The sequence below is a fragment of the Hyaena hyaena genome, unplaced genomic scaffold (assembly GCF_003009895.1).
Source record: "Hyaena hyaena isolate Hyena2069 unplaced genomic scaffold, ASM300989v1 scaffold_364, whole genome shotgun sequence".
In the NCBI taxonomy this organism is placed as follows: domain Eukaryota; kingdom Metazoa; phylum Chordata; class Mammalia; order Carnivora; family Hyaenidae; genus Hyaena; species Hyaena hyaena.
Genome location: NW_024080996.1, coordinates 1,754,486 through 1,779,911, shown reverse-complemented (window position 1 = coordinate 1,779,911; position 25,426 = coordinate 1,754,486). Strand labels below are relative to the sequence as shown.

At 39.3% G+C, this 25,426-nt stretch overlaps 3 protein-coding genes across 3 annotated transcripts; all 3 read right to left on the bottom strand.

Annotated features, from left to right (window-relative positions):
• Window positions 1-1,489: 1,489 nt before the first annotated feature.
• Window positions 1,490-2,459, bottom strand: LOC120243980 (olfactory receptor 6M1-like). Its single transcript, XM_039250237.1, has one exon. It carries the CDS (start codon window positions 2,435-2,437, stop codon window positions 1,490-1,492), a length of 948 nt encoding a protein of 315 aa, XP_039106168.1. The 5' UTR covers window positions 2,438-2,459.
• A 6,677-nt stretch (window positions 2,460-9,136) lies between these two features.
• LOC120243963 (olfactory receptor 6M1-like) lies at window positions 9,137-10,084 on the bottom strand. Its single transcript, XM_039250221.1, is given in 1 exon segment — window positions 9,137-10,084. A coding segment is annotated over 1 exon segment (948 nt).
• An 11,257-nt stretch (window positions 10,085-21,341) lies between these two features.
• LOC120243979 (olfactory receptor 8D4) lies at window positions 21,342-23,832 on the bottom strand. The gene is made up of 2 exons (XM_039250236.1): window positions 23,804-23,832; window positions 21,342-22,307 (listed from the first exon to the last, which is right to left on the bottom strand). Exon 2 carries the CDS (start codon window positions 22,290-22,292, stop codon window positions 21,342-21,344), a length of 951 nt encoding a protein of 316 aa, XP_039106167.1. The 5' UTR covers window positions 22,293-22,307; window positions 23,804-23,832.
• Between the last annotated feature and the right edge of the window lie 1,594 nt (window positions 23,833-25,426).

The window sequence follows — 25,426 nt, the reverse complement described above, 5'->3', positions numbered from 1 at the left end:
TCCATTCTTTTTTTTAAATTTTTAATGTTTTATTTCTGAGAGAGACGGAGAGAGAGAAAGAGAGAAAGGGAGAGAGAGAGAGACATCATGAGCAGGGAAGGGTCAGATAGAGAGGGAGACAAAGAATCCAAAACAGCCTCCAGGCTCTGAGCTGGCTGTCAGCACAGAGCCCGACGTGGGGCTTGAACCCACGAACCATGAGATCATGACCGGAGCTGAAGTCGGACACTTAACCGACTGAGCCACCCAGGTGCCCCTGAAACCATTCTTAAGGTAGCACTTTCTCTACCTGTTTTTCTAAGATAGAGTCATGCCAACTCTTAAAGTGTCAGTCACTGTTCATGCAGCTAGAAGGTTAATGGCCACTCCAGTCATAATCCTATTTTGATCTTACAGACGCTTATATTTATATCATCTTTCAGAGTACTTGTCCCATAGCACCCGTTCAGTGATGGTGAAGACAGAGGGCAATGCAATCCCTTGCCAATTTTTCCTTGTACAAAGATGTGAATCAGGAGAGGACATCTCACTTCAATTGGACCAATTGCCTCCTCTTTCCAGGAATTTGGATTTTGAACTCAGAGGAGTTATAATACATATTCTTACAAATTCCCTGTGTATCGATATATAAGTTCATATTTAGGTTCACTATACAAATCCTGGGATATGTTTCAGCTCTTCCTTATTTTTGTAGTATTATTATTAATATTATTATCATTGCTACTATAATTTTCTTTTTTTCTTTTTTTTAATGTTTTATTTATTTCTAGGAGAGAGAGAGAGAGACAGCGTGAGCAGGGGAGGGTCAGAGAGAGAGGGAGTCACAGACTGAAACAGGCTCCAGGCTCTGAGCTGGCAGTCAGCACAGAGCCCGACGTGGGGCTCGAACCCACGAACCGCGAGACCATGACCTAGGTGAAAGTTGGACGCTCAACCGACGAAGTCACACATGCGCCCTCTACTATAATTTTCTATACGATGGATGAAGCCAATCCTCTTGCATCGTCTCTAATACCGAGAGGGAACAATGATTTATGTTTATCTGTGGTTGCATTTCTTAGACTATCTTGGTTAAGCCTAGCGTTAAAAAAAAAAAAAAAAAAAGAGACAAGAAAAGCATAAAATATTTCCTACTTTAAAGATGACAAAGCTAAGGTTCAAATAGACTAAGTATCATGGGATAAAATATATAATAGAGCCAGGCTTAAATTTCAAATTTTTGACAGAAGTATTTTTCATTAATTCATGATATTTTGTGTGTGAATTGGCCAGAAAGGATTCAAACATAGTATTTTCAAAGGTTTCAAGAATATTATTTTCTCTATCCTTGAATTTTCTGCTCTGCATGTGACTACAATACTTTGTATCTGATGTGGCATGAAGTCTTTTTATATCTTCCCATGAATCTGTGATTTTCTGGTCTTCAACCATGCTTCTCTCCACACACAGTCCAAGGGTTGAAAAAAAAGCCATTCTAGCAAACAAACTTTCATATTCTCTTGCATAATAAGACCATGATTTTGTTGATTGCTTCTCTCAAAACTTCTTTCACCTTTTCATTCCTCAGACTATAAATGAAAGGGTTCAGGAGAGGGGTCACCATTATGGTCATGACAGCAGTCACTTTGTCAAAATCCAGTGAATGGCTCTGGCTGGGCCTCACATACATGAAGATGTTGCTCCCGTAGGCAATGGAGACGACTGTGATGTGAGAAGCACAGGTGGAAAAGGCCTTCTGACGTCCTTGGGCTGAGGGGATGCGCAAGATGGTAGAGATGATGTAGGTGTAGGACACAATGGTGAGTACCAGGGAGGTCAGGAGGACAAAAGAAGATAAGAGGAAGTTTATCATCTCAATGAAATGAGTGTCTATGCAGGCCACCTGTAGCAGAGGAGCAATGTCACAGAAGAAATGACTGATTTCTTTATAACAGTAGGGCAGTCTGGAAACCACAATAATTGGGCACAGCACTGAGAGGAAGGCTCCCACCCAGCACCCCAGAACCAGTAGGAGACAGACCCTACTGTTCATGATGATGGTATAGCGCAGGGGGTTACAGATGGCCACGTAGCGGTCAAAGGACATCACCGCTAGGAGGATAAACTCCACTGTCCCCAAGAAAAAGAAGAAGTATGTTTGAATCATGCAACCAGCAAAAGATATGGTCTTCCTGTCCTCTAGGAGACAAGCTAACAGTTTTGGGGTGACTGAGGTAGTGTATAAAATGTCCAAAAATGACAAATTACTGAGGAAGAAGTACATCGGGGTTTGGAGGCGATTATCAGCCCATATTAGGGAAATGATGACAATATTTCCTGTGAGAGTTAGCATGTAAGTAAACAAGAGGACCACAAAGAGGGAGATTTGAAGCTTCCGGATAACAGGGAAGGCGGTCAGGGTAAATTCAGTCACTGTGCTCTGATTTTGCACATCCATTGCATGCAATACCTAGTGGGCAGCACGTCTCTGAAAAAAAAATTATAGAGATGAAAATCAGCTTAAATGAGTTTTCAATCCTCTTATCAGTAATACATTTAAAGCAGTAAAAGCTCGTTTTTATGTTTTATTTATTTCTGAGAGAGAGAGATTGACAGCGTGAGCAGGGAAAGGTCAGAGAGAAAGGGAGACACAGAATCCAAAACAGGCTCCAGGCTCTGAGCTATCTGTCAGCACAAAGCCGAACCATGAGATCATGACTTGAGACAAAGTCAGACTCTTAACCGACAGAGCCACCCAGGCGCCCCAAGTAGTAAAAGCGAGTGAATGAAGAGTCAAGAGTGTTTTCATCCTTCCACTCGCTCTAAAAAATGTAGGACCTTGGATAAGTTACATGACTTCTTCCAACCTCGGTATTGTCATATTTAACATTTTTGATTGATTGAAATTTTCTCCATGGTCTCATTAAGCTCTAGTCTTTATGATGGTGATCTCTTTGACTCAATGCTCCTTCTCTTCTCTCTTTCATTCTTCCTGATCTACTATTTTCCTAGGTAAGTTCTGTGCCTGAGAAGACAGAATCCTTAACTGAGAATCTCCTAAATCCATTTGCAAAATGGTAAAAGGGAATATTAATAAAAGTTGAGTTACTTTTCTCCAAGTCATCTCAACCCTTCAGGTATCATCTACATAAAAGAGCAGAAACTAAGAAACTGACCAAGAGAGTCCAATGAAAGGGAACCTGTATTTGTCTCACCTCACATTTGTGACTGGTGTTGTATGGGTCTCAAGGTGATATCTGGTTGTCCCCGAGCTATTCTGATGGGATAATAATTGATCTCCATAAGGCCACATAGGTTTCCTTTGTTTTTATTTCTTATACTGATTAAAGTCTTTGATGTCTACAGTGTCCAGAGCAAGTAGGTGCATGATGTATGGTTCATCATTTGCATAACCTATTTCGAACATTTGAAAACCGTCTACTGGGAAAATGATTAGTGTATTTCCTCTTTGTTGCTTGCAATGTCATGTATATGTCAGGATCCAGAAGAGTAACAAAGCTTTTCCCTTCCATTCTCCAACTAGGAATGCTTATGGGTTCTCTTTAATAAGTCCCTTATACCTTGTATTCTTTTCAGCAATTTGAACATCGGCTTGTTAATAGTAGTGAAAGAAAGTACTTGCAGGTGATGGTGTTTGAAATGCTCATCTTGGAATGTGAACATCCATTGCATGTCTCTATAATTCAGTGAAGCTGAATTTATTTTGTAGCTAATCCTTTAGTTTTGTGTCACAATTAAATTGGTTAAAATGACAAATTTATGAACCTGAGCTAGGTTGTTTTTAGGTTTGGAACCTACTGTGTTCCTCTTGAAAGAAGTTCGTTTTCCTCAGGCTCTCTCTCTCTCTCTGAAGAATAATTCCTAGGATTATTTTGCCTTAAAGACTTTTTTTTTGAATTGATTTCCATTTGAAAAGTTTGCTGTGACTTTTCTGGTCCCTATAGTTGTTCATTATTTGTATTCAGCATTCATTTATTCCAAAAATAAACTGCTTTTAAGTAATCAAAGACCTTAACGGGTCTGATCTATTGAAATAGGGTCTTGGTACCAGTACATATGCTTCCACCACTAATACTAAAATATTGATTCCTCCCCCCACATAATAAATTTCCAGACTGATTCCTACTGGACAAAAAGGCAAAACCATAGCAGGGTGGACACGTGTTGATATTACTGTGGTCTAATACTAAAGCATAATAGAGCATGATATGTGGACAAGTAAAAATGCTTTGAATTTCCCTTTCATTTCCCCCTTCTCACCTTCCTTGCTGACAACTCCAGAGACTAGTGGGTGTTAAGACAGACTGATGTGGATTCTTATGGAGCTGCCTCTCATCTATTCCATTGTTCTTTCCATTTGTCTAGACAACTGTTTCACAACCTCTGTAATGTAATCGTTTTCCTTCTTGCCTCTGGAGTCTTTGATGAGCCTGATAGGAGCTTGATTCCCCTCTGGTAATATAAGAGTTAAACAGTTCAGGATCTTCCAAAGCACTGTGCCAGTTTTTAATAACAAGAATCTGGGATGGTTGAACACAAATAGAGTTGCTCTTTGTCGTGGTTGTCATTGGGTCACATAGGAATAGAAAAAATGGGCATGGAGAGCTTTCTGTTCTGCTGAAGTCCAATAAACTTCTCTGAGATGAACTAAAGATGTAGCATTTCTCTCCTTTGGGGAGTCTCTTAACTTCATGATAGTGGGAAATAACTTGGCTTTGTGTTGGTCTTCTCTAGATGACCTCTGCACCCTCCAGAGCCCATCTGGTGTAAGGGGGAATGGTTCTGGCTTAGACCATCTGTGTTTAACAATTTAATGACAACTTTGCCAGGTTAAAGCTTTCATTGGATGGGGGGGGGGGGGGGGGGGGGGGGGGGGGGGAGTAGTGTTCCTCATTACCATTTGTGGATCCTTAAAAAATGGGTTTGAATTGCATGTTTGCACATTTCAAGATGTCAGATTTAATGAGATAAATGTGGACTATTGGAAAAGTCATGGCAGATTTTCAATCAGAGAGCCTGTGTTTTTTTTCTCATGTGGCCACTTGTAGCTTTGGGTCTTTAATGAGCCCTAAGCATCCTGTGCTTACTGTCTCATCTCTAACGTGAGGATAATGACTTGTTAGAACATGGCAGGTTCAGGTCCTCAGCTAGCATCTAGCACAGCAATGTATATGTAGTTGATGTTCAGTATGTACCTGTTAAGAACATAGGGTTGAGGAAGTAGAAACAGAAAAGGACTAGGATGTGGCAGGAGGTGGGGATTAGAGATAATTTGGGATCTTCGCTGCTGTCAGTAAAATGTGACAAAGTTTAATTGTAACTGAAGTACATTAAAAACTTTCATCTACAGACTTATGGTAAAGCTCTAATACTTGACATCTGCCGACAGCCTACGTTTTGGGAAAGCAGTAATTACACTTTAATTCATCAAATATACATATAAACAAATAAAGAGAGACTCAAACTGCTTAACATATAATTATGGATAATTGCATATTACAGTATACTTACATCATGCTGATTGTAGCACAGTTGGTATTTTCTCCATTCAAGTATGCCAAGAAACTCGAAATTTGGGTATGTTTTTCCTACTGCATTCTATCTATTTTTCTTTAAATTCTGTTATTGCTTCAGTTTTGAAATCTGAGTATATCTCAGGCTTAGTCTGAGCCTTTTCCCCACGTGGTATGTAATCGCCCTTTGAAAACCACACCAAATGGTTATTCAGTTTTTGCTGAAGTGTTCCATCTGCCTTCCTCTGAATGAAAAGCCATCCTTTTTAATAACCTCTGTGGATTTTTCTCAGTTCTCTTTTCGCATTTCCACAGAAAAGTTAAGTGTCGACATACACTAAGCAGAGGTCCTTAGTGTTATCATCTTTTCGTGTTGCATGTCCAGTGTATCTTAATCTCAGATATTCCCCTGACTTTCAAGTAATGTGTATCCTGGAGCACATTTTTGTCCAGAAGAATGGAAGAGTGAGGTTTGGTGACAAATGGGGAAGTCACACCCTGAATCACCAACAGGTCCCCTGACTTCTATTTTGATCTCTGGCAAAAGTGACCAAGAGCTTCTCAAATTTCAGGGGTTTTTTGTTTGTTTGGGCTTTTGTTTGTTTGTTTGTTTGTTTTTAGTTGCAGGAATGTAATTTCCTCTCTAGTTGGTGAATTTCTCTTTCTTCTGTGGATGAACCTGGAAACTTGGCATTATTCAAGCCACAGGACATTAGACCAAAAGAGAACTTCATAGGCAGATGAGTCAGTCTGGCCCTCAAATATTCTGCAGTGTCTCCACCCAGGTACTGTCCAGGGATGCTAAACTCACTGTTTCTTGAGGCAACTCATTCTACCCGAACGGCCCTGAATGTTACAAGAACTCATATTTGCTTTCACTGAAACATCTCTCTAAACTGTCCCCATTTATCAGGTCATCCCTGTTCATTCATCAGGTATATTGTGACTTGATTTTAAATGTAACCGCCTTTATTTCCTCTCTCCAGAAAATAACAGTACTCTGCCTCTATTAAATATGAACTTTGATAGTTAATGAGATTTTGTGTTACCTTCAGAGATTTGGTTTGCAATGGCACCTGGGATTATAGCATAAAAAAAGGTTAATTATTATTATTGCAATGGCAGAACATTAGAATTGAAGTAACTAATCAGTTATAAAGTTAAGGTCTCCTGGGAGAATCCATGTTTGTTTATTTTATTTATTTAAAGTGAAATTTACAGAGCTGCTTTAAAGTCTCAGGGAACTAAAGACTTGGAAAACTTAAAACACATTTTTTTTCTGAAATGATCATAATGTATTAAAATAAGTGTTAAGGGTGATGAACTAGGGGAATTGACCCCCAAAACCAAGAACACACTTTACACACTCTATGTTAGCCAATTTTGACAAAAAGTTATATTTAAATAAATAAATATCATACAACAAAAATAAAATGAAATAAAATAAAATTGAAAAAATGCTTTAAGATGCTTTACAGAGATTATTGCATAGGTTTTATGTCTACGTGCATATTTTAATTGCTGTATGATGTACAAATAATATACAATTGATTTGTGAATATTGAACCAGTCCTGTAACCTAAGGATGAATCCCACTTGATCATGGTAGATAACTCTTTTTATATGCTGTTGAATTCGATTTGGAAGTATCTTGTTGAGGATTTTTGCATCCGTATTCATCAAGGATATTGGCCTGTAGTTCTCTTTTTTTTTTTGCTAGGTCTCTATCTGGTTTGGGAATCAAGGTGATGCTGGCTTTGTAGAATGAGTCCAGAAGTTTTCCTTCAATTTCTATTTTTTTGGAATAGCCTGAGAAGAATGGGTATTAACTCTGATTTAAATGTCTGGTAGAATTCTCCAGGGAAGCCATCTGGCCCAGGGCTCTTATGTGTTGGGAAATTTTTGATAACTGATTCAATTTCTTCTCTAATTATGTGTCTATTCAGATTTTCTCTCTTCCTGTTTGAATTTTGGTAGTAATCCTGCTTTGTTTCTTAAGATTATAGTTCATTGTTGAACACCTCATCCCCCTTTGATGTAAATCAGGCTTTCTTTTTCTCTCAGACAACAAGATCTGAATTTCCATGGTTACTTCCCTCTTTATAATCTTGGTTCCTAATAATCCTCTCCTTCCCACCTCTTCTTGGCTACACTGTGCAGTGTCCAGTTGCCCTTTCTCACCAGTGAAGACCCAGCAGAATATAAAAGTTTGAAGAACAACACTATGCACATTGTTATAGAAATGATAATAACTTATGGGCATCTGGGTGGCTCAGTCAGTTATGCATCCAACTTCTGATTTCGTCTCAGGTCATGATCCCAAGGTGGTAGCATAGAGCCCTGCATTTATTTATTATAAATAAATAAATAAAATAACAAATAAAAGGTGATTCTACCTTCTAGCTATGTACCTTGTAGGGTCATATTATATTGATAAATTCAGCACATTTCTATGTATCATCACAATGAATCTGAGATCAGATTCACATTAATCAAAAATATAATAGTAATTAATTTTCAACAACAAAGACAGTATGTCATGGCTAGGCAACCTTTGCTTTGACCAAAATATTTTCTCCAAGTAGGCAAGCTATATGGGAAAGGCAAAAATAAGTACAAAGGTGCTTGGTGAACTTAGAGTCAGCACAAGAAAAAGTTTGTAACTCAAAGAAAATGTTTAATGGAATCAGGTAAAAATAAAGATAACTTGAAGCTCCCAATGCCACAGCAGGCACATACCTAACTTGTATGCAGGACAGACCTTCTTCCTAGAGCAGCATTTGAGAGTCTTTGCATTTGTCAGTCTTTTAAATTTTTTCTTCTATATTGACTAAGAGAATTAAAAATCTTGCTTCTTGGGGTGCCTGGATGGCTCATCTGGTTAAGCGTCTAACTTCAGCTCAGGTTGTGATCTCACGGTTTGTGGGTTCCAGCCTCACATCAGGCTCTGTGCTGTCTGCCAGCTCAGAGCTTGGAGCCTGTTTCAGATTCTGTGTCTCCCTCTCTCTCTGACCCTCCCCGGGTCATGCTCTGTCTCTTTTTCTCTCTCTCTCAGAAATAAATAAAACATTAAAAAAATTTTTTTTTTAAATTGTGCCTCTTAATCTAGTCAAGATCATCAAAGGAGAAGCATCTCAGAGCCTGGTGAAAATGTCTCACTTTCCACCTTACCAATATCTCTGTGTGATGACAATATTATTTTTATACAAATGATCTCATTTTATAGCCACAAGTGCCCTGGAAAATAATCAGAGCAGACATTCCTGCCACCACTTTGCAGATGGGCAAGTGGAATCTTGGAGAAATCCTGTAACTAAGTAACTAAGTTCCCAAGTCCATTTAAGTTAGTGCCTAAACAAATATTAGACATTAGCTCTTGTGACTCAGGGTCTGGAGAGTTTCCATGATCCTATGTTACTATATGAAAAATGTTTCAAGGACTGAACAGACATAGAATTCCTTTTTTCTCCTGGTTGTCTATACTTCACTATTGATGATGTATGATGCTTATCCATCCTGCTGACAAGTTCTGAGTCTTCAGTCACACTTTGGCGTCACTCTTCATAAAGCACAAGGTGCCATAGAGAGAAAGCATAGCTTATATGTCCTGAAATTGCTTAGTATTATGTTCCCTTGGAATGTGGTGGAACTATCCTGCTAACTGACTCTTTCAAGACTTCCTTTACCTTTTCATTCCTCAAGCTATAAATGAAGGGGTTCAGGAGAGGGGTCACCATTGTAGTGAGGACAGCCGTCACTTTATCAAAATCCAGTGAATGGCTCTGGTCGGGCCTCACATACGTGAAGATGGAGCTGCCGTAGGCAATGGAGACGACTGTGATGTGAGAAACACAGGTGGAAAAGGCCTTCTGACGTCCTTGGGCTGAGGGGATGCGCAAGATGGTAGAGATGATGTAGGTGTAGGACTTTTTGGTGAGTACCAGTGATTTCAGGATTACTATTGAAGATAAGAGGAAGTTTATCATCTCAATTAATTGTGTTTCTATTCAGGCCACCTGTATTATAGGTGCAATGTCACAGAAGAAATGACTGATTTCTCTAAAACAGAAGGGCAGTCTGGACACCACAATCGTTGGGCACAGCACTGAGAGGAAGGCTCCCACCCAGCACCCCAGAACCAGTAGGAGACAGACCCTACTGTTCATGATGATGGTATAGCGCAGGGGGTTACAGATGGCCACGTAGCGGTCAAAGGACATCACCGCTAGGAGGAGAAACTCCACTGTCCCCAGAAAGAAGTAGAAATAAACTTGAGTGATGCAGCCAGCAAAAGATATGGTTTTCTTCTTTTCTAAGAGACAGGCTAGCAACTTTGGGGCAATAGTAGTTGTGAACAAGATGTCCAAAAATGACAAATTACTAAGAAAGAAATACATTGGTGTCTGGAGACGATTATCGGTCCATATTAAGGAAATGATGATAATGTTTCCCGTTATAGTGAGCATATAAACCAGCAGGAGAATGACAAACAGCAAGACCTGAATCTCCTGGATGACAGGAAAGGAGACCAATGTGAATTCAGTCAAGGTAGTCTGATTTCTCATAGCCATGTCAACTGGAAGGGGAAGAAACAAAGAAAACGTAGAATCTTTGAAGATCTCTTTCCGGTTTTTCTACGATCTTACTAAATATAGATTAGAGAAAACATTCAAGAGGGTGTGGTCCTGTGTCCCGTATCATGTGGCCTCAGGCAAATCAAATTAGCTTGCTTGGCCTCAGTTCTCATCTTCATAGTTGATGGGTTGGAAAAAATTTTTCTATGGTCCCTTTAAACTTTAACTTTTCAATTTCTACTTCATGTATATATTTCTTCTCTTTATTTCCTTCCTTAAATCCAAATCTGTGCAAGTTAACTGAAGTGTATAATTAACTGAAATTCACTCAACTCATTTTGATCGTGGTATATTTTAATCTTTAATAATATGGATATCTTAGCTGATAGCCTCATATCATACTTTATCGAGGAAAGAGAAGTCATCAGATGAAAATTCTGTTACCGTTCCTGTATCAAGGCTGACCAGCATATTATGATCTGAATGAAGAATCCTTTTAAGTCATGACAAGAGTCGGATCAGACACACTCTCTGAGATATTGCTCATTATGTCAAAAGTTAGGAGAGGTGTCTGGATCCATGTTATAAAAAACGAACAAAGAAACAGTAGGAAGGACTGAGGCCGGGCAGTCAGGTCAGAGCTTTGGTGGCTGGAGTTGGAGCCTGAAGACCCAATAGCCAAGATCAGGATGGCTGGCATATGAATCAGCCAAAACAGAGAATTGGTAAGGGAAACACAGAGAACTGATGAAACAGGGAACCAAAGCAGAAGATTTGTACCGACAAGCCTCAGTGAGGAGAAGGGTCGCCCTGTGATCATATGTTTAAGGAGACATTTCTATGGCACATCCAGGGCTGGAACATCAGCAAAGCTGGAAAAGCAAACCTGAGACTTCCTCTCTGAACCAAATGTGAAGCGAGAAGGTGAAGGGGTCCTGGGTGAGGCATGCCGAACGACAGGAGGAGAAGCAAATCCCTTCCAGAAGAAAAATTCCCCAACATAGCCACCAAGAACTCCCAGGCATTAAGAAGAAACAAAGAACTTTTGGACAAAGATTTCCAAACATGCTAACAATTGCACTGCTATAAATGAGAGTAGAAAAAAAGAAATGATAGAGATTCAGCACAAGGACAACAGAATTTGGAATTGTTAGATGTGTTATATAGGACACTTATATATGGAATATTTCAAGAAATAAAGGATGCAATTTTAAAAGTGAGAATGCCACAAGAATCAAGGCTTTTAAAAACTACCAAATTGACTTTTTAAAAAGACCCAGTGTTGGGAGCCTGGGTGGCTCATTCACTTGAGCATCTGACTCTTGACTTCAACTCCCAGGGTTGTGGGATTGAGCCCCACATCTGTCTCCGTGCTGACAGCTCAGAACCTGGAGCCTGCTTCAGATTCTGTGTCTTTCTCTCTCTCTGCCCCTCCCCCACTCACGCTCTCTCTCTGTCTCTCTCTCTCTCAAATAAACATTAAATAAATAAACAAAAAATAAAAATAAAAAGACCCAGTGGAACTTACAGAATTAAAAAAAAAAGATTATTGTGGAAGTAACAATTCAGTTGTTTCAAGTGAGGTTAGATGGGATAAACAATGGATCAGATGTAATGTAAAACACCTGGTTGTACACCTGAAACTAATGTAACATTGTGTGCCAACTGTACTCAAAAATGAAACAAAAAGAAAACCCTTCTTCTTAGGTCATCTCATGCCTCCTAAAATTTTAAATAAATGGATTAGCAAATAGGCAGATCTATCTAAAGAATTTCTCTTTCATGAAACAGAGATAAGCTTGCAAAATATGGAAGAGTGCAAAGGGATGGAATTTAGTTTTTAAAAATAACAATGGAATGGGAACATTTATATGTGTGTTCTGTGTCCTGCAGGAGAGAACACAGGAAGTGAAGCTGGATAGTAGTTACAGACAGAGTCAGAGCACAAAAGGGAAGACATGAAAATCAGCAAGAAAGGGTAGATCAGCAGTGAGCATGACCTGTTCGCTTCCGCACAGCAGCAATGCAAGGCAAAAATTAATTAAATAATATCTCTAAAGTGTGGCAAGAAAGCAACTGCCAACTCAGGTAATCCAGGAAGATTCTCTTCCATTGTAAAATAAATCTATTTTAGATAAAAGCTTCAGGAATTTACTATCAAAGGACAAATGATATAGTAATTTCAAAATATAATTCAAGAATAAAGAAAATAATGGAGATCATTTAAGGTATAAAGAGGAATAATAAAGACATGAAATGGTAAACATGTACATAAATCTAAACAGAAATTCTTTGTAGAAAGTAATAACAGTGTTGGGGGCACCTGGGTGGCTCAGTTGGTTGAGTGTCTGACTTCAGCTTAGGTCATGATCTCGTGGTTCATGGGTTTGAGCCCCACATCGGGATCTGTGCTGACAGCTCAGGGCCTGGAACCTGCTTTGGAATCTGTGTCTCTATCTCTCTGCTCCTCTCCCGTTTGTTCTCGTTCTCTCTCTCTCTCTTTTTCTCTCTCTCAAAAATAAGTAAACATTAAAAAAAAAATTTTAAAGTAATAACTTGAATTTCTGGAGTTAAGCTAGAATTGGCATATGGATGATGACAGGAAAAAAGTGTGGAGAGGAAAATTGGAGCCAAAGCCTTCTTGTACCATTTGTGAGGGGATGAAACATTGTTTTCTTTTAGTTTTTGTTTGTTCGGTTGGTTGGTTGGTTTTAGAAGTCTCCATGCGCAGTGAGATTCCCAAAGCAGGGCTTGAACTCACCACTCTGAGCTTAAAACCTGAGCTGAGATCAAGAGTTGGATGCTTAATTGCGGAGCCACTCAAGCACCTGTCTTTTAGGTTTTAAGGTAAAAAAGCCTAAAAAAATTTCTAGGGTATTCACTGAAAGAATAGAAATAAGTAGATAACTTCCAAATTTATGGAAAGGCAAAAATGATGTAAGGAAAACAAAACTCAACTATAACAAAGATATAAATAAATACCAGCATTCATAGCAATCCATCAATTCCATCCCCCCCCCCAAAAAAAAGAAGAAATAAATTATGGAAAAAGAAACAGAAAAATAGAAAATTGGAACAAATAAAAATAAAAAGTAAGCTGTATAAACCAGTTCTCACATATCAATTTTCACAGTAAAGAAAACTGAACTAAATTCTTTAAAGACAGACGTTTGTAATACTATATTAAAAAAAAAATTCCTGTTGTATTCTATTTATAAGAGATATAAAAGGCAAGAACATAGAAGAATTGAAAATAAAAGGATTTTTTAAGAAAGATATGCCAAACATATACTAATCCCCAAGAAAATTAATGTGGCTAAGCAAGTGTCCCCCACTGTTTGAAAATTTCCATTTTGCCACTTCATTTTCATGGACAATATATTGTACCTGTTCTTGCTATCTTAAAGGAATCCAGAAATTCCATGAGAACTTTCGTGTTTGTTTTTCAGGGAGCCAAACCATTGCAGAGGCAGCACCCACGCTGAGCAGAGTGGCGCCACCAAGCGTTTTTCCCAAGGAACTACACTCAGCGCCTCAGCATTGAACTCCGCTTTGAACTGTGGCTGCCAGTATCTGTTCTTTATCTTGATTTATTTTGTGCATCTCTTAACAAGATGTGTCCTAAAGGTGATAAAAAAAAAAAACAAACCTAAGAGAGGTTATATTTGGAGTCCTGGAATGCTCAAAAAGTTACCCATATAAATTAATGGTAATTGCTTCATTTTCTGCCACTTTGGCTTACAAAAGATTTCATAGGAATGAATGCTCTATTTCTGGAGAGTGGGGACATCTGTATTAATAACTGACAAAATAGTAAGACAAAATGTGGCATTAGGGATTGACAGGGCCACTGTTTGATTTTAAAAATTTCAATTCATCATTAACTCATTACCCTTTTAAATACATAGATATTTAGTAACCAGCTTCAACACACATAAAGAAAAAAAAATCCCAGAGCTGTAAGATCAAAGTATCATCATAGTGGAAGAATTCAGTACATAAACTTATTTTATAATATTTTTAAAAGTTTATTTTGAAGGAGAGAGAGAGTGTGAGTGAGCAGGGTAAGGGCAGAGAGAGGGGAGACTGAGCTTCCCAAGCAGGCTCCATGCTGTCAGCACAGAGCCTGACATGGGGCTTGACTCAGGAACTGCGAGATCATGACCTGAGTTGAAATCAAGAGTCAGATGCTTAACCAACTAGGCCACCAGGCACACTTATTTTATAATATTTTAAATTCTAAAACATTTGAGGGGCGCCTGGGTGGCTTATTCGGTTAAGCGTCCGACTTTCGCTTAGGTCATGATCTCGCGGTTCGTGGGTTCGAGCCCCGCGTCGGGCTCTGTGCTGACTGCCAGCTCAGAGCCTGGAGCCTATTTCAGTCTGTGACTCCCTCTCTCTCTGACCCTCCCCTGCTGACGCAGTCTCTCTCTCTCTCTCTCTCCTAGAAATAAATAAAACATTAAAAAATTTAAAAAAAAAATAAATTCTAAAACATTTGTGCGTGTGTGTGTGTGTGTGTAACAACCTCAGCAAGTCACTGTTTACATGAACAATTCATTAAACACACAAAGAATTTTATGTGACCCCTTTTGCGAGTTACTGAGGCTTACCTCTTTCAAAGTTTAGCCAAGATTCCTGTGCATGTGTTAGTATTCCTTCTAGCCATATAAACTTGTTCCCTGCTGACTGGACTATAGACAAAACAGGTCACTGAACTTGAACTGAAATCTGAAAATAATTAAATATTTGATCTTTTAACAATCTCTGTTAAATTCTAGATCTCAGTCTCATTAGTATCGTTTATATTCCCCTTCATTTCCGTGGGTCAGTTCATACAAATACAAATTACTCTGAAATCCTTTCACAAACCCTAAATATCTGAAATTGTGGATGAGTCTTTAAAAACTCAAATAGGGGCGCCTGGGTGGCTTAGTCAGTTAAGCATCCGACTTCGGCTCAGGTCATGATCTCACAGTTTGTGGGTTTGAGCCCCATGTCGGGCTCTGTGCTGACAGCTAGCTCAGAGCCTGGAGCCTGCTTCAGAGTCTGTGTCTCCCTCTCTCTCTCACCCTCCCCTGCTCATGCTGTCTCTCTCACTCTCTCAGAAATGAATAAAACATTAAAAAATTAAAAAAAAACCCTCAAATAATGTCTCAAGTTTCACGTATAAGCTGAGCGATATAGTGGTAAGTGTGGTTGTGGTTGGAAAGTGGTAGCATGAGTTCTGGTCCCCTGATTTCTAGATGTGGCTTTAGTTCTCTCACTTGTAAATGAAAATGCCATAAATATCTTCTGCTTAGGATGACAGTGAGGGCTGGAAGGACAAAACGTTCTTATCAGCGAATAACTAACAGGACTTGACGCATCTTGCTAAAAAGCAAACAAAATAAACAAGACTGTGAGCAGTGGATGGAAATAAAGGACGCACCTATAAGGATAAAACATGAAGAGAAAAATATTGACAACTCCATCTCCATGGGTAATAAAAATGCAAAAATATTGTTAAGTACTTATTTTGAGAGACAGAGAGAGCAAGTGGGAGAGGAACAGAGAGAGAGAGAGACAGAGAATCCCAAGCAGGCTCCATGCTGTCAGCACAGAGCCCAGTGTGAGGCTCGAACTCACAAACTGTGAGTTCATGACCTGAGCCGAAACCAAGTCGGACACTTAACCGACTGAGCCACCCAGGTGCCCCAAAATGTAAAAATATTAATATGCAGTGGAGATGTGGTAACACAGACCTTTACTAAACCTGCTTGACTTTGTCCACAATAAAATTTGTGTGAAGATCCCTAAACTATTTGACCTTGTAAGCCACACTGCTTCCTGCATATGCATCTTTTTAGCATATCTTTTTATCATAACAATAAAATAGAAGATATTCTTTATACCCTGAAGACAGTTAAAAATTGACCTCACAATTTTCAGCATCTGTTTTTATATTTAAATATAAAAAGATGGGGCACATGGGTGGCTCAGCCAGTCGAGCATCCAACTCTTGATTTCAGCGAACCCTGCACTGGGCTCTGTGCTGACAGTGTGGAGCCTGCTTGGGATTCTCTCTTTCTCTCTGTCCCTTCCCCACTCGTGCTCTCTCTCAAAATAAATAAACTTAAAAAGAAACATAGAAAGAACTTTAATTTTTCAGAATTGCATTTGTTTTATTCCTTCTAAATGCTGTATGATAAAAAGTTTTCCCCTCTGGTTTGGATTTCTTGGAAAATTTCACAATATTGGCTGCCCAGGGGTCGTTGTACAAACTTACTGCTTCTTCCTCTGCAAAAGTCAAACCATCTATGCTTAGGATGTTTAAGTTGTGGGGAACTCACTGCTAATTCATGTATCTTATTTCATATTTGATTGTCTCTGACCCTTTGAAAATCCTTTATTAACCTGAGGTAATACCTTTTTTCCATCTACTTCCACCCGTTGTTCCTAGTACTAGACTGAGGCTTGTTCAGACAAAGTCACTATTCTCATCTCATCAAAACACCTTGATTTCTCCTTTTTAGGTTTCAAGTCATGCTGTGATACTAGCTAACATACACTGAGTTCTTGGTATTTTGTGCCAGGCACTCAGTTAGCCTCTTAAAAAGCTTTAAGTGGCATCAGAAAAGAATGTGTATTAGGGCAACTGGGTGACTCAGTTGGTTAAGCGTCCGACTTTGGCTCAGGTCATGATCTCACAGTTTGTGAGTTCGAGCCCCGTGTCGGGCTCTGTGCTGACAGCTCAGAGCCAGGAGCCTGCTTCTGATTCTGTATTTCCATCTCTCTCTGCCCCTCCCATGCTTGCACTCTGTCTCTGTCTCTCTCAAAAATAAACAAGCCTTAAAAAAAAACAACAGAAAAGAATGTGTATCAGCTATTTCTTAAATGCAGTATTTTCTTGCTAATTTTTAGATTTGGAGGTTTTGTTTCCACACAACCTTTTTGGTTTGAGCTGTTTCTGATAGATGAGTATTAAATCATCCCTATGATTGATTTTGACTTTGTCATATTCTTCTGGTAGTTGTTTTAATTTATTCAAGGCTCTGCTCTTTCATAGGTATAAATTGAACAACCTTCTGAAGTAGGAGGTAGGTGTGGCTGTGGTCTACATTTTGCACATGAAAAAACTGACATTTACAGAGGCTGAATAACTTACCCAAAGTCCCATAGCTAGTGTGTGGCAGGGCCAGATTGAAATACGGTCTGTCTGACTCCAAAGACGCATTCTTTAGAGATAAGCATAATGTAGACTCTTATCCCACTCTTGTAGAGAGAATAAAAAGGTCTGAGTGGACTGAATGAGGGGTAAGACACATAAAGTCAAACCAAGACACAGCTCTCTAGTTCAGCCAGGACAGAAATGTTACTGTCACCTCATGTTACGAGTCTGGAAATGCTAGTCTTGCTACTTTGACTAATTGAATAACCATAATATTTTAGATTCAGAAAAATCTCATGATTAGAAGAGATATTTAGGATCATGTAGTTCTGTCAAGGTCTAAATGTCACATCCTTCCCAAATATTTCTCTCCCCGGAGAGACTTACTCTCTGTTTTATCTTTGTACAGTTCCACATAAAACGTCATTACATTGACCTGGAAGCTGATTACCACTTGTTTTCTGTATTTATTCTGAAAACTCTGAATCCTTTTAAGATAAATGGAACTTTGAATCTCTACCTTTTTTTTTTTTTTTTTCTGTATCTGGGATGTGATGAGTCCTTTCTGCTATGAAAATAGGCCACGAATCAGCAGTAATATTTGAAGCTCTTGCTTGCTCTCAAGGATTTAATTGAGGATAGCTCTTGGGAATAGGAGGTGAAATAGGTTAATTACTATTTTGTAATCAAAGAATTTTAATCATGAAAAACCAATCACGATCACAAAGTTTAGTTGGAGATGCCAAACAGACATATTCAGGGCTCCAGGGGAATTATCCCAGGGGTGTTGTTTTATTCCATGAATCAAAGCTTGGTGGCCTGCTTTTGAGCTTAAGGGTAACAAAACATGGAAAACTTTTGATGTTCTCCAATAATTGACAAAATGATGTCAGTTTTCCTTTCCTGGGAATGCTGGCAATAATAATCCTTCCGATGCTCTGAATACGATAAATTCTCCTTTTTTCCTCTGTCAAAATGAAGAAATGTTCTCCTACTGCCCAAATCTATAAAAGGTGACTTTCTCTTCGTTTATTATACTAGTCTATACCTAATCCTTATAGTAGCCTAAAAATCCTTAGGCTGGAGAATTGGGGTAATGGGTAAGCACAAGGAAGTGAATACAGACATTTTCTAAATGGGCTGAAAATAATCTCCAAAAGATATGGGGTGGACACCTTCCGAAGTAGTCAGACATGTGATGGAGAAGGGTCCAATTGACACTACTGTCTAGCAGTGTCCTCCTGTGGTTATTATTTCCATTGTGGCTCTTGTCTATTTGGTCCCAGCACACAGCATCACTTAGCTTCCAGGGCCCATCAATTCTTCCTGTCAAAGGCTTGAAACATTAACATTTCTATTAAAAGCCAGAAACTTGGATTCGATGAAAAACTCCAACTATCTTCTGGTTATTGGAGACACATCTAAAACAGAAGCAGAAATAATGACTGGAAAATGCAAGGACCCAAAAAGGATACACATGGCGAACATTCACCAACGTTGGTGGATTGTATTACTGTTCCCAATTCTTATGTACTTTTCTTTTTAAAACAATTTTTTTTTACTGAAATACAGTTAGCACACAATGTTACATTAGTTTCAGATGTATAATACAGTGATTCAACAAGTGTATGTGTTAGGCTGTGCTCACTGCAAGGGTAGCTACCATCTGTCACCGCGTAACACATATTGCAATACGATAGACTGTATTATTCCCTGTGCTGTGCCTTCTGTTCCCATGACTTATTCATTCCATAACTGGAAGTCTTTATCCCTCTCTCCCCTTCATGGATTTTGCCCATCTCCCCTCCTCCCTTCCCCTCTTTCTCTATAAGATGATTACATATTTCCACATACACATCTCATTGTGTCACTGACCATGTGTCATCCCTAAAGTGAAGCATGTCTGAGCGAAAATTTGTGCTATTCTTCTATTCCCTCTGTCACAAGACTGGGATGTTGCTGGTGGGGGATGCCTTTCATCTGAATTTAGAATGAAAGCATATGTGGGATAGAGACTGAGCAGATTGGGATTCACCAGCATGCAATGTGAAGGGGAAAAAAATCCTCCAAAATTTTTGTTAGCTATCGAAATTTGGGAGATTGTTTGTTAATGCAGATAACATCACCAAGACATAACATGACATAACCTAGACTCCAAGTCTAGAAAAAAAATCCATCAAAAATAAGCACAGTGAGAAGGCAAGCCAGCAAGATGTCTAAGGCTAGATACTCCCCTGCATGCTTTTGACTTCTGTAATCTTGCTTGCCTCTTGCATCAGGCAACTGCCTGCTGAGCACAATTGGCTCAGTGTAACCCCAGTGCAGCCAATAGAATGTTTCCAAGTAGCTGGAAGCCAGCCAGGCATAAAAGAGGGCCAGCACCAGGGCTTTGGTCACAGCCTTTGGAGGTGACTCCATTGGGCTGACTGATTCCCCAAGTGCATGTCACTTGTCTCTTCCTGGGTGCCGAGTATTTGCTGTAACAACAGGGGCGCCTGGATGGCTCATTTGGTCAAGCCTCCGACTTTGGCCTAGGTCATGATCTTGCCGTTCCTGAGTTAAAGCCCTGCATCAGGCTCTATGCTGACAGTTCAGAGCCTGGCGCCTGTTTCAGATTCTGTGTGTCCCCCTCTATCTCTGCCCCTTCCCCACCCATGCTCTGTCTGTCTCTCTCAAAAACAAATAAACATTTTAAAAAATTTAAAAAAACACAAAATAAAGTAATTTTTAGGTAAAAAAATGGAAACCCAAGAGTGGCAATTATCAGCACATTTGCACACACACAAAATATTAAGGGTAGTTATTAATATGGAAAACTATAATCCCAAGGAGAAATTATATAGAAAGAAACTAAGAATAACATAGAAGGTAAATACATGGATAATAAGAATTAATCTTGACTTTACAAAAAATATATGATTTTATGAAATTTAAAATATATTTATAATAAAAATTTATGATAATAAAGTACAAGTAGTTCAGGATTCTAAATTTCTAACACAATTGGGGAACTAATAAGAGTAATCATTCGTACACAATTGTAATTAGTCAAAGATGTATTTTTAATTTCTGGTGTAACCACTAAAAATCCCATGTATGACTAAAAATTAATAGAAAAATAGAATAATTAAATAACTTGCTCAATTCAAAAGAAAGCAGGAGATGAAAGAAAAACAAATAAAACTGGTTGGTTAAGTAGAAAAAACAATGAGATGGCAAATATGTATACAAATATGTCAGTGTATACTATATGTAAATGTGTTAAAATTTCAAATTAAAAGATCTACATCACCAGACTAGATGCAAATCCCAACCATATGCTTCTATAAAGACCTTAAATATAAGAGCACAGACATGTTAAAGGTGAAAGAATTGAGAAGGACACACTGTGTAAACTCTAAAGATGTTTTGTTTTTCTAGTTGTTTATGGCAGGAAATTTTCTCTGATCTCAATTATTTTATCACAGGCAGTATAGAAGCTTCTCATTTATTAGAGCTTTGTTTTCTTTTGACTCAGGAACTATTCCAAGGAGTTTGGTTGTTTTAAATGTCCATATAAGACTTGTTGTGCTTAAACTGCACCTACTAATTTGTTTTATTGTGTTGTGGTTAGTGACTTCTCTGCTACTTGAATTTATTGACTTTTCCCTCTATAAAATTTTATCTGTTTTATATATCATGGACTGAAATGAAGAGGTATTCTCAGGAAAGTACACATTTTAATAAATATATATTAGTTACATTTTATTTATTTATTCATTTAAAATGTTTATTTTTGAGAGATAGAGCACAGGTCAGGGAGGGTCAGAGAGAGAGAGAGAGAGAGAATCCCAAGCAAGCTGTCATCACATACTCTCATACTATCATCATAGATCACGACGTGGGGATCAAACTCACGAACCATGAGTTCATGACTTGAGTTGGATGCTGAACCAACTTAGCCCTATATTAATTACATTTTAAATATTATTAATGTATGCTAAATATATATATACTAATTTATAACATTAGGTATATATTTTCATCTCACTTCAAATTACTTTTAAAGAGTCAACGTATAAACACATATACATACTATGATTATAAATACATAAATAAACCTTACTAAGAGCATATGCATTGTAAAGATATTTTTCTTTTTAAGAGTTTTATCAGTGCATTTTTCACCTCCTTGTTCCTCAGACTATATATCAGGGGATTCAACATGGGAATCACGGTGGTATAAAATACTGAGGACACTTTCTCCTGGATGAGTGAGCTGCGGGAAGCAGGTTTGAGATACATGGACATGAGAGTCCCATAAAATACAAGAACAGCTGTCAAGTGGGAGCTGCAGGTGCCGAAGGCTTTGGACCTACCTTCTGTAGAGTGCATGCGGAGGATGCTCGAGAGAATAAACGCATAAGAAATGATGATTGTCAGGCTTGTGGCTATCATGTTAAATCCACCAATGACAAAAATCAAAAGCTCATCAATATAAGTGCTTGAACAAGAAAGTTTAATAAGTGGGATGATGTCACAGAAATAATGTTTAATGATGTTCGAGCCACAGAAATTCAGCCTTAATATACAACCTCCATGAATCATAGCATCAGTAAATCCTACTGAGAAGCCAGAAGCCACCAGCAGAGAACAGGCTCGAGGGGACATGATGACATTGTAGAGCAGGGGGTTGCAGACGGCGACATAGCGATCATAGGCCATTGCCGCTAACATGTAGCACTCAGAAATGACAAAAATACAGAAAAAAAATAGCTGAGTCATGCATCCAGAATAGGAGATAGCTTTATCTCTGCATAAAAGCTCTGCCAGCAACTTGGGAGTTATAACAGAAGAATAGCACAAATCTACAAAAGACAAACTACTGAGGAAATGGTACATAGGGGTGTGAAGCTGGGAACTCAACTTGATTATCGAGATCATGCCGATATTTCCTACCACCGTGACCGTATAAATGCCTAAGAAGAGGCAGAAAAGAGGCAGCTGAAGCTCTGGTCGGTCCGTTAGTCCGGAAAGAAGAAACTCAGTCACTGTGGAATGATTTCTTATGCCCATTCTCTCCTGAGAAATCTGGAGATGAGAGAAAAGAGCCAAATCAGACAGGCAGGATCCCCGCTTGTCTCTGATTCCCTGTATCACAGGTATTTCTAGTATGAAAACATGGAACAAAGGTTATCTTATCCCTTTGACACCAAGCTCGTACCTTCATTGATGTTCAAGGACTTTGACACCCCCACCTCCATCCACCTGCCCAAAGTCACCCCTCCTATAACACAGCAAGTAAGCATCCATTTAACTATAGATGTTAGGAACTATAAATAAACTTTAACATTCTCCCCAGTGTCTCAAATTCTTTCAGCCAAGTATAAAGCCTTTAAGCCTAGAGTCAGAGAGAGAAGACAAAAGACATAGGAGAGGCTTTCTTCAGCAAATCAACCGAAGATGTTCATTTAAAAAAGGGGCTGTGGACTGAGAAAATACTTTTGTTAATGGCACATTTGCCTAGGGCTGGCCTGCCTCCAGGCTTTCCCACGGAGAAAATGTCCATTATTGGGTCAACTATATTTTTCAGGTCAAGGTTTCCAAGGGTGTTCAGCAGAATATTAATTCTCAGGAGATATTAAAAGGTGTTACATGAAATAAGTAGCCCATGATTTCAGACACACAGAGTTCACAAAGTTAAAGAGGTTTCATAACTGAAGGATCTTTCAGAATCTTCTAGAACTCTGTAACATACAATACTTTCCAAACATATCTGTTGATAGAGCTCTTCACCCACTGTTTAACAAAACCTATATTAGTCTCAGAAAACCTACTTTGGCTCAGAACGTTTTTTCCAAAAATGTTTAATGTTTATTTATTTTTGAGAGAGAGACAGAACACAAGCAGGGGAGGAGCAGAGAGAGAGGGAGACACAGAATCCAAAGCAGGCTTCAGGCTCTGGGCTGTCAGCAAAACTCGCAGGACTCAAACTCATAAACTGCGAGATCATGACCTGAGCTGAAGTCAGACGCTCAACTGACTGAGCTACCAAGGCGCCCCAGCTCAGAACCTTTTAAGAAACTGTTTTCATTTGCATGTTTGTTCCGTTTTTAATCTGATCCCAAGCTAATTTCCAGGGAGGTAGTTTATTCTTCATATAGTTCAGTAAAGCCGAATGATGGTAGAACAGGAGACTTCCTAAAACAGTCTTTGCCTTCTGACTCTCTGGCCATCTTGTGGGCTCACTCTACTTCTCTCATCAAGGCCCCTGAGCATAATTTAATGCCCGATGGCTGGCACTGATGATTCTGGAAATGCAAACAACCAGACAGTGGTGCTCCCGCTGAGGGTCCCATGTAGTGCATGCTGTCTTCCACTCACACTTTTCCCATGAGGGAACAAAGATGGCACGTGGCCTGGAGCTGCCTGCTCTGGGGCCAACCAAGGCCCTATCTCTTATTTTCTTTTAGCGTTGGGTTGCCATTGGGCCCTATCTACACTCTCTCGTGTTTACCCAGTTTATACAGAGCTCTGCTCTGACATGTGGTTTAGGGTTTTCTCAACCTGCTCGGCCCAGTGCCTACCTTTCTGCTTGGCTCTTCAAGAAGCTCTTCATGTCCTCTTCCTTTCAATCTAAGGACACGTTAGAACAAGGCACACACTTCCTTTGGCCAGTTGCCTTCCCAAGGATGCAGGTGTCTCCTCCTGATTTCCCAAATCAAGTGAAAATAAAGAAGCTTCATTAACACCAAATAGCTGTTTTCTGAGGTTTCCAGATTCTGCAGAACAAAGGACTTTTGCATCTGCTCTTCTACCTCCATCTTTCTAAATTAATTATTTATTTTTTTAAAAATGTTTTTACTTAAGTTTGAGAGACAGAGAGAGAGAGCAAGAGTGAGCAGGGGAGGGGGCAGAGATAGAGGGAGACAGAGGATCTGAAGATGGGTTCCGTGCTGACAGCAGAGAGCCTAATGTGGGGCTCGAACTCACTAACCGTGAAATCATGACCTGAGCCGAAGTTGAACACTTAACAGATTGAGCCACCCAGGAGCCCCTCTTCTTCTCCCATCATGAGGGATATAAATAGGAGAACCACGTGCAAAAGAGGGATTGTCCAATTGCCCTTAGCCTTATGTTGAAATACCCCCAGAGTCTTTCTTCCCCTTATTCCTTACCAAATAATATGCACAGGTATAGTCTAGTCTCAGAGACAACATGGAGAGAAATAGCAAAGGATGCTCAAGAAGACACATATACTCAGTTTTGGCCTTTAGTCTCTTTCCATGTGTGCCTTCAGACTGTCCTGAGCATCACAAACACACCAATCTGTCTGGCCATGTGTCTAATTCTCCTACACTTCCCCTAATTCCTACTGGGCTCTCTATCTTCCATCTTGTTCCTTCTGTTCATTGCTCTCTTCTGGGGCCCTGAACCTGTCTGCCCTCTCTCTATTCAGGTTAGGCTTCTCTCTCCTATCTTTCCTATTTCCCACACATTTCAGTGATTTAGGTCCTGGCTACTCAATGTGGAGTCCATAGACCCAGCACCAACATCACTTGGAAATTTGTAAGAAATGCACCATCTTAGGGGCCACTTAGGTGGCTGGATTGGTTAAATATCCAACTCTTGACTCGGTTTCACCTCAGGTCCTGATCTCACAGCTTCATGAGTTTTAGCCCTGCATCGGGCTCTGTGCTAGTAGGGCAGAGCCTGCTTGGGGTTCTCTCTTTTTCTCATCCTCTCTCTCTGCCCCTCCCCTGCTCATGCTATCTCTATCTCTCTGAAAAAGAAATAAACTTAAAAAAATGAACCATCTCAAAACCTAACCCATACCAACTGAATCAGGATCTACATTTCAGCAAAATTCCCCACAGGATCTGCATACAAATTAAAGTGTGAGAAGCACTATTGCAGGTTTTTCTCTTCTGGAGCTGAAATCACCTTTCTTTGTTCTGGTTTCTTCTTCTGAACCCCTTTCTTTGCTTTTTCTTTGTGCCAAAAGGCATTATGCAATCATGTAAAGCCCATCTTTGAAAACTGCTCCTTCTTTTTTAAAATAAGGTCATTTTTAGTCTTTCTTAAAAGAAAGTTTATTTATTTATTTTAGAGAGGGAGAGAGAGAGAGAGAGAGAGAGAGAGAGAGAGCATGAGCAGAGGAGGGGCAGAGAAAGAGGGGGCAGAGGGTCTGAAGCAGGCTCCACACTGAT

What these genes read in the sequence shown, in the direction of transcription:
- LOC120243980 (XM_039250237.1), bottom strand. Translation starts at nt 2,437, where the DNA reads ATGGATGTGCAAAATCAGAGCACAGTGACTGAATTTACCCTGACCGCC.
- LOC120243979 (XM_039250236.1), bottom strand. Translation starts at nt 22,292, where the DNA reads ATGGGCATAAGAAATCATTCCACAGTGACTGAGTTTCTTCTTTCCGGA.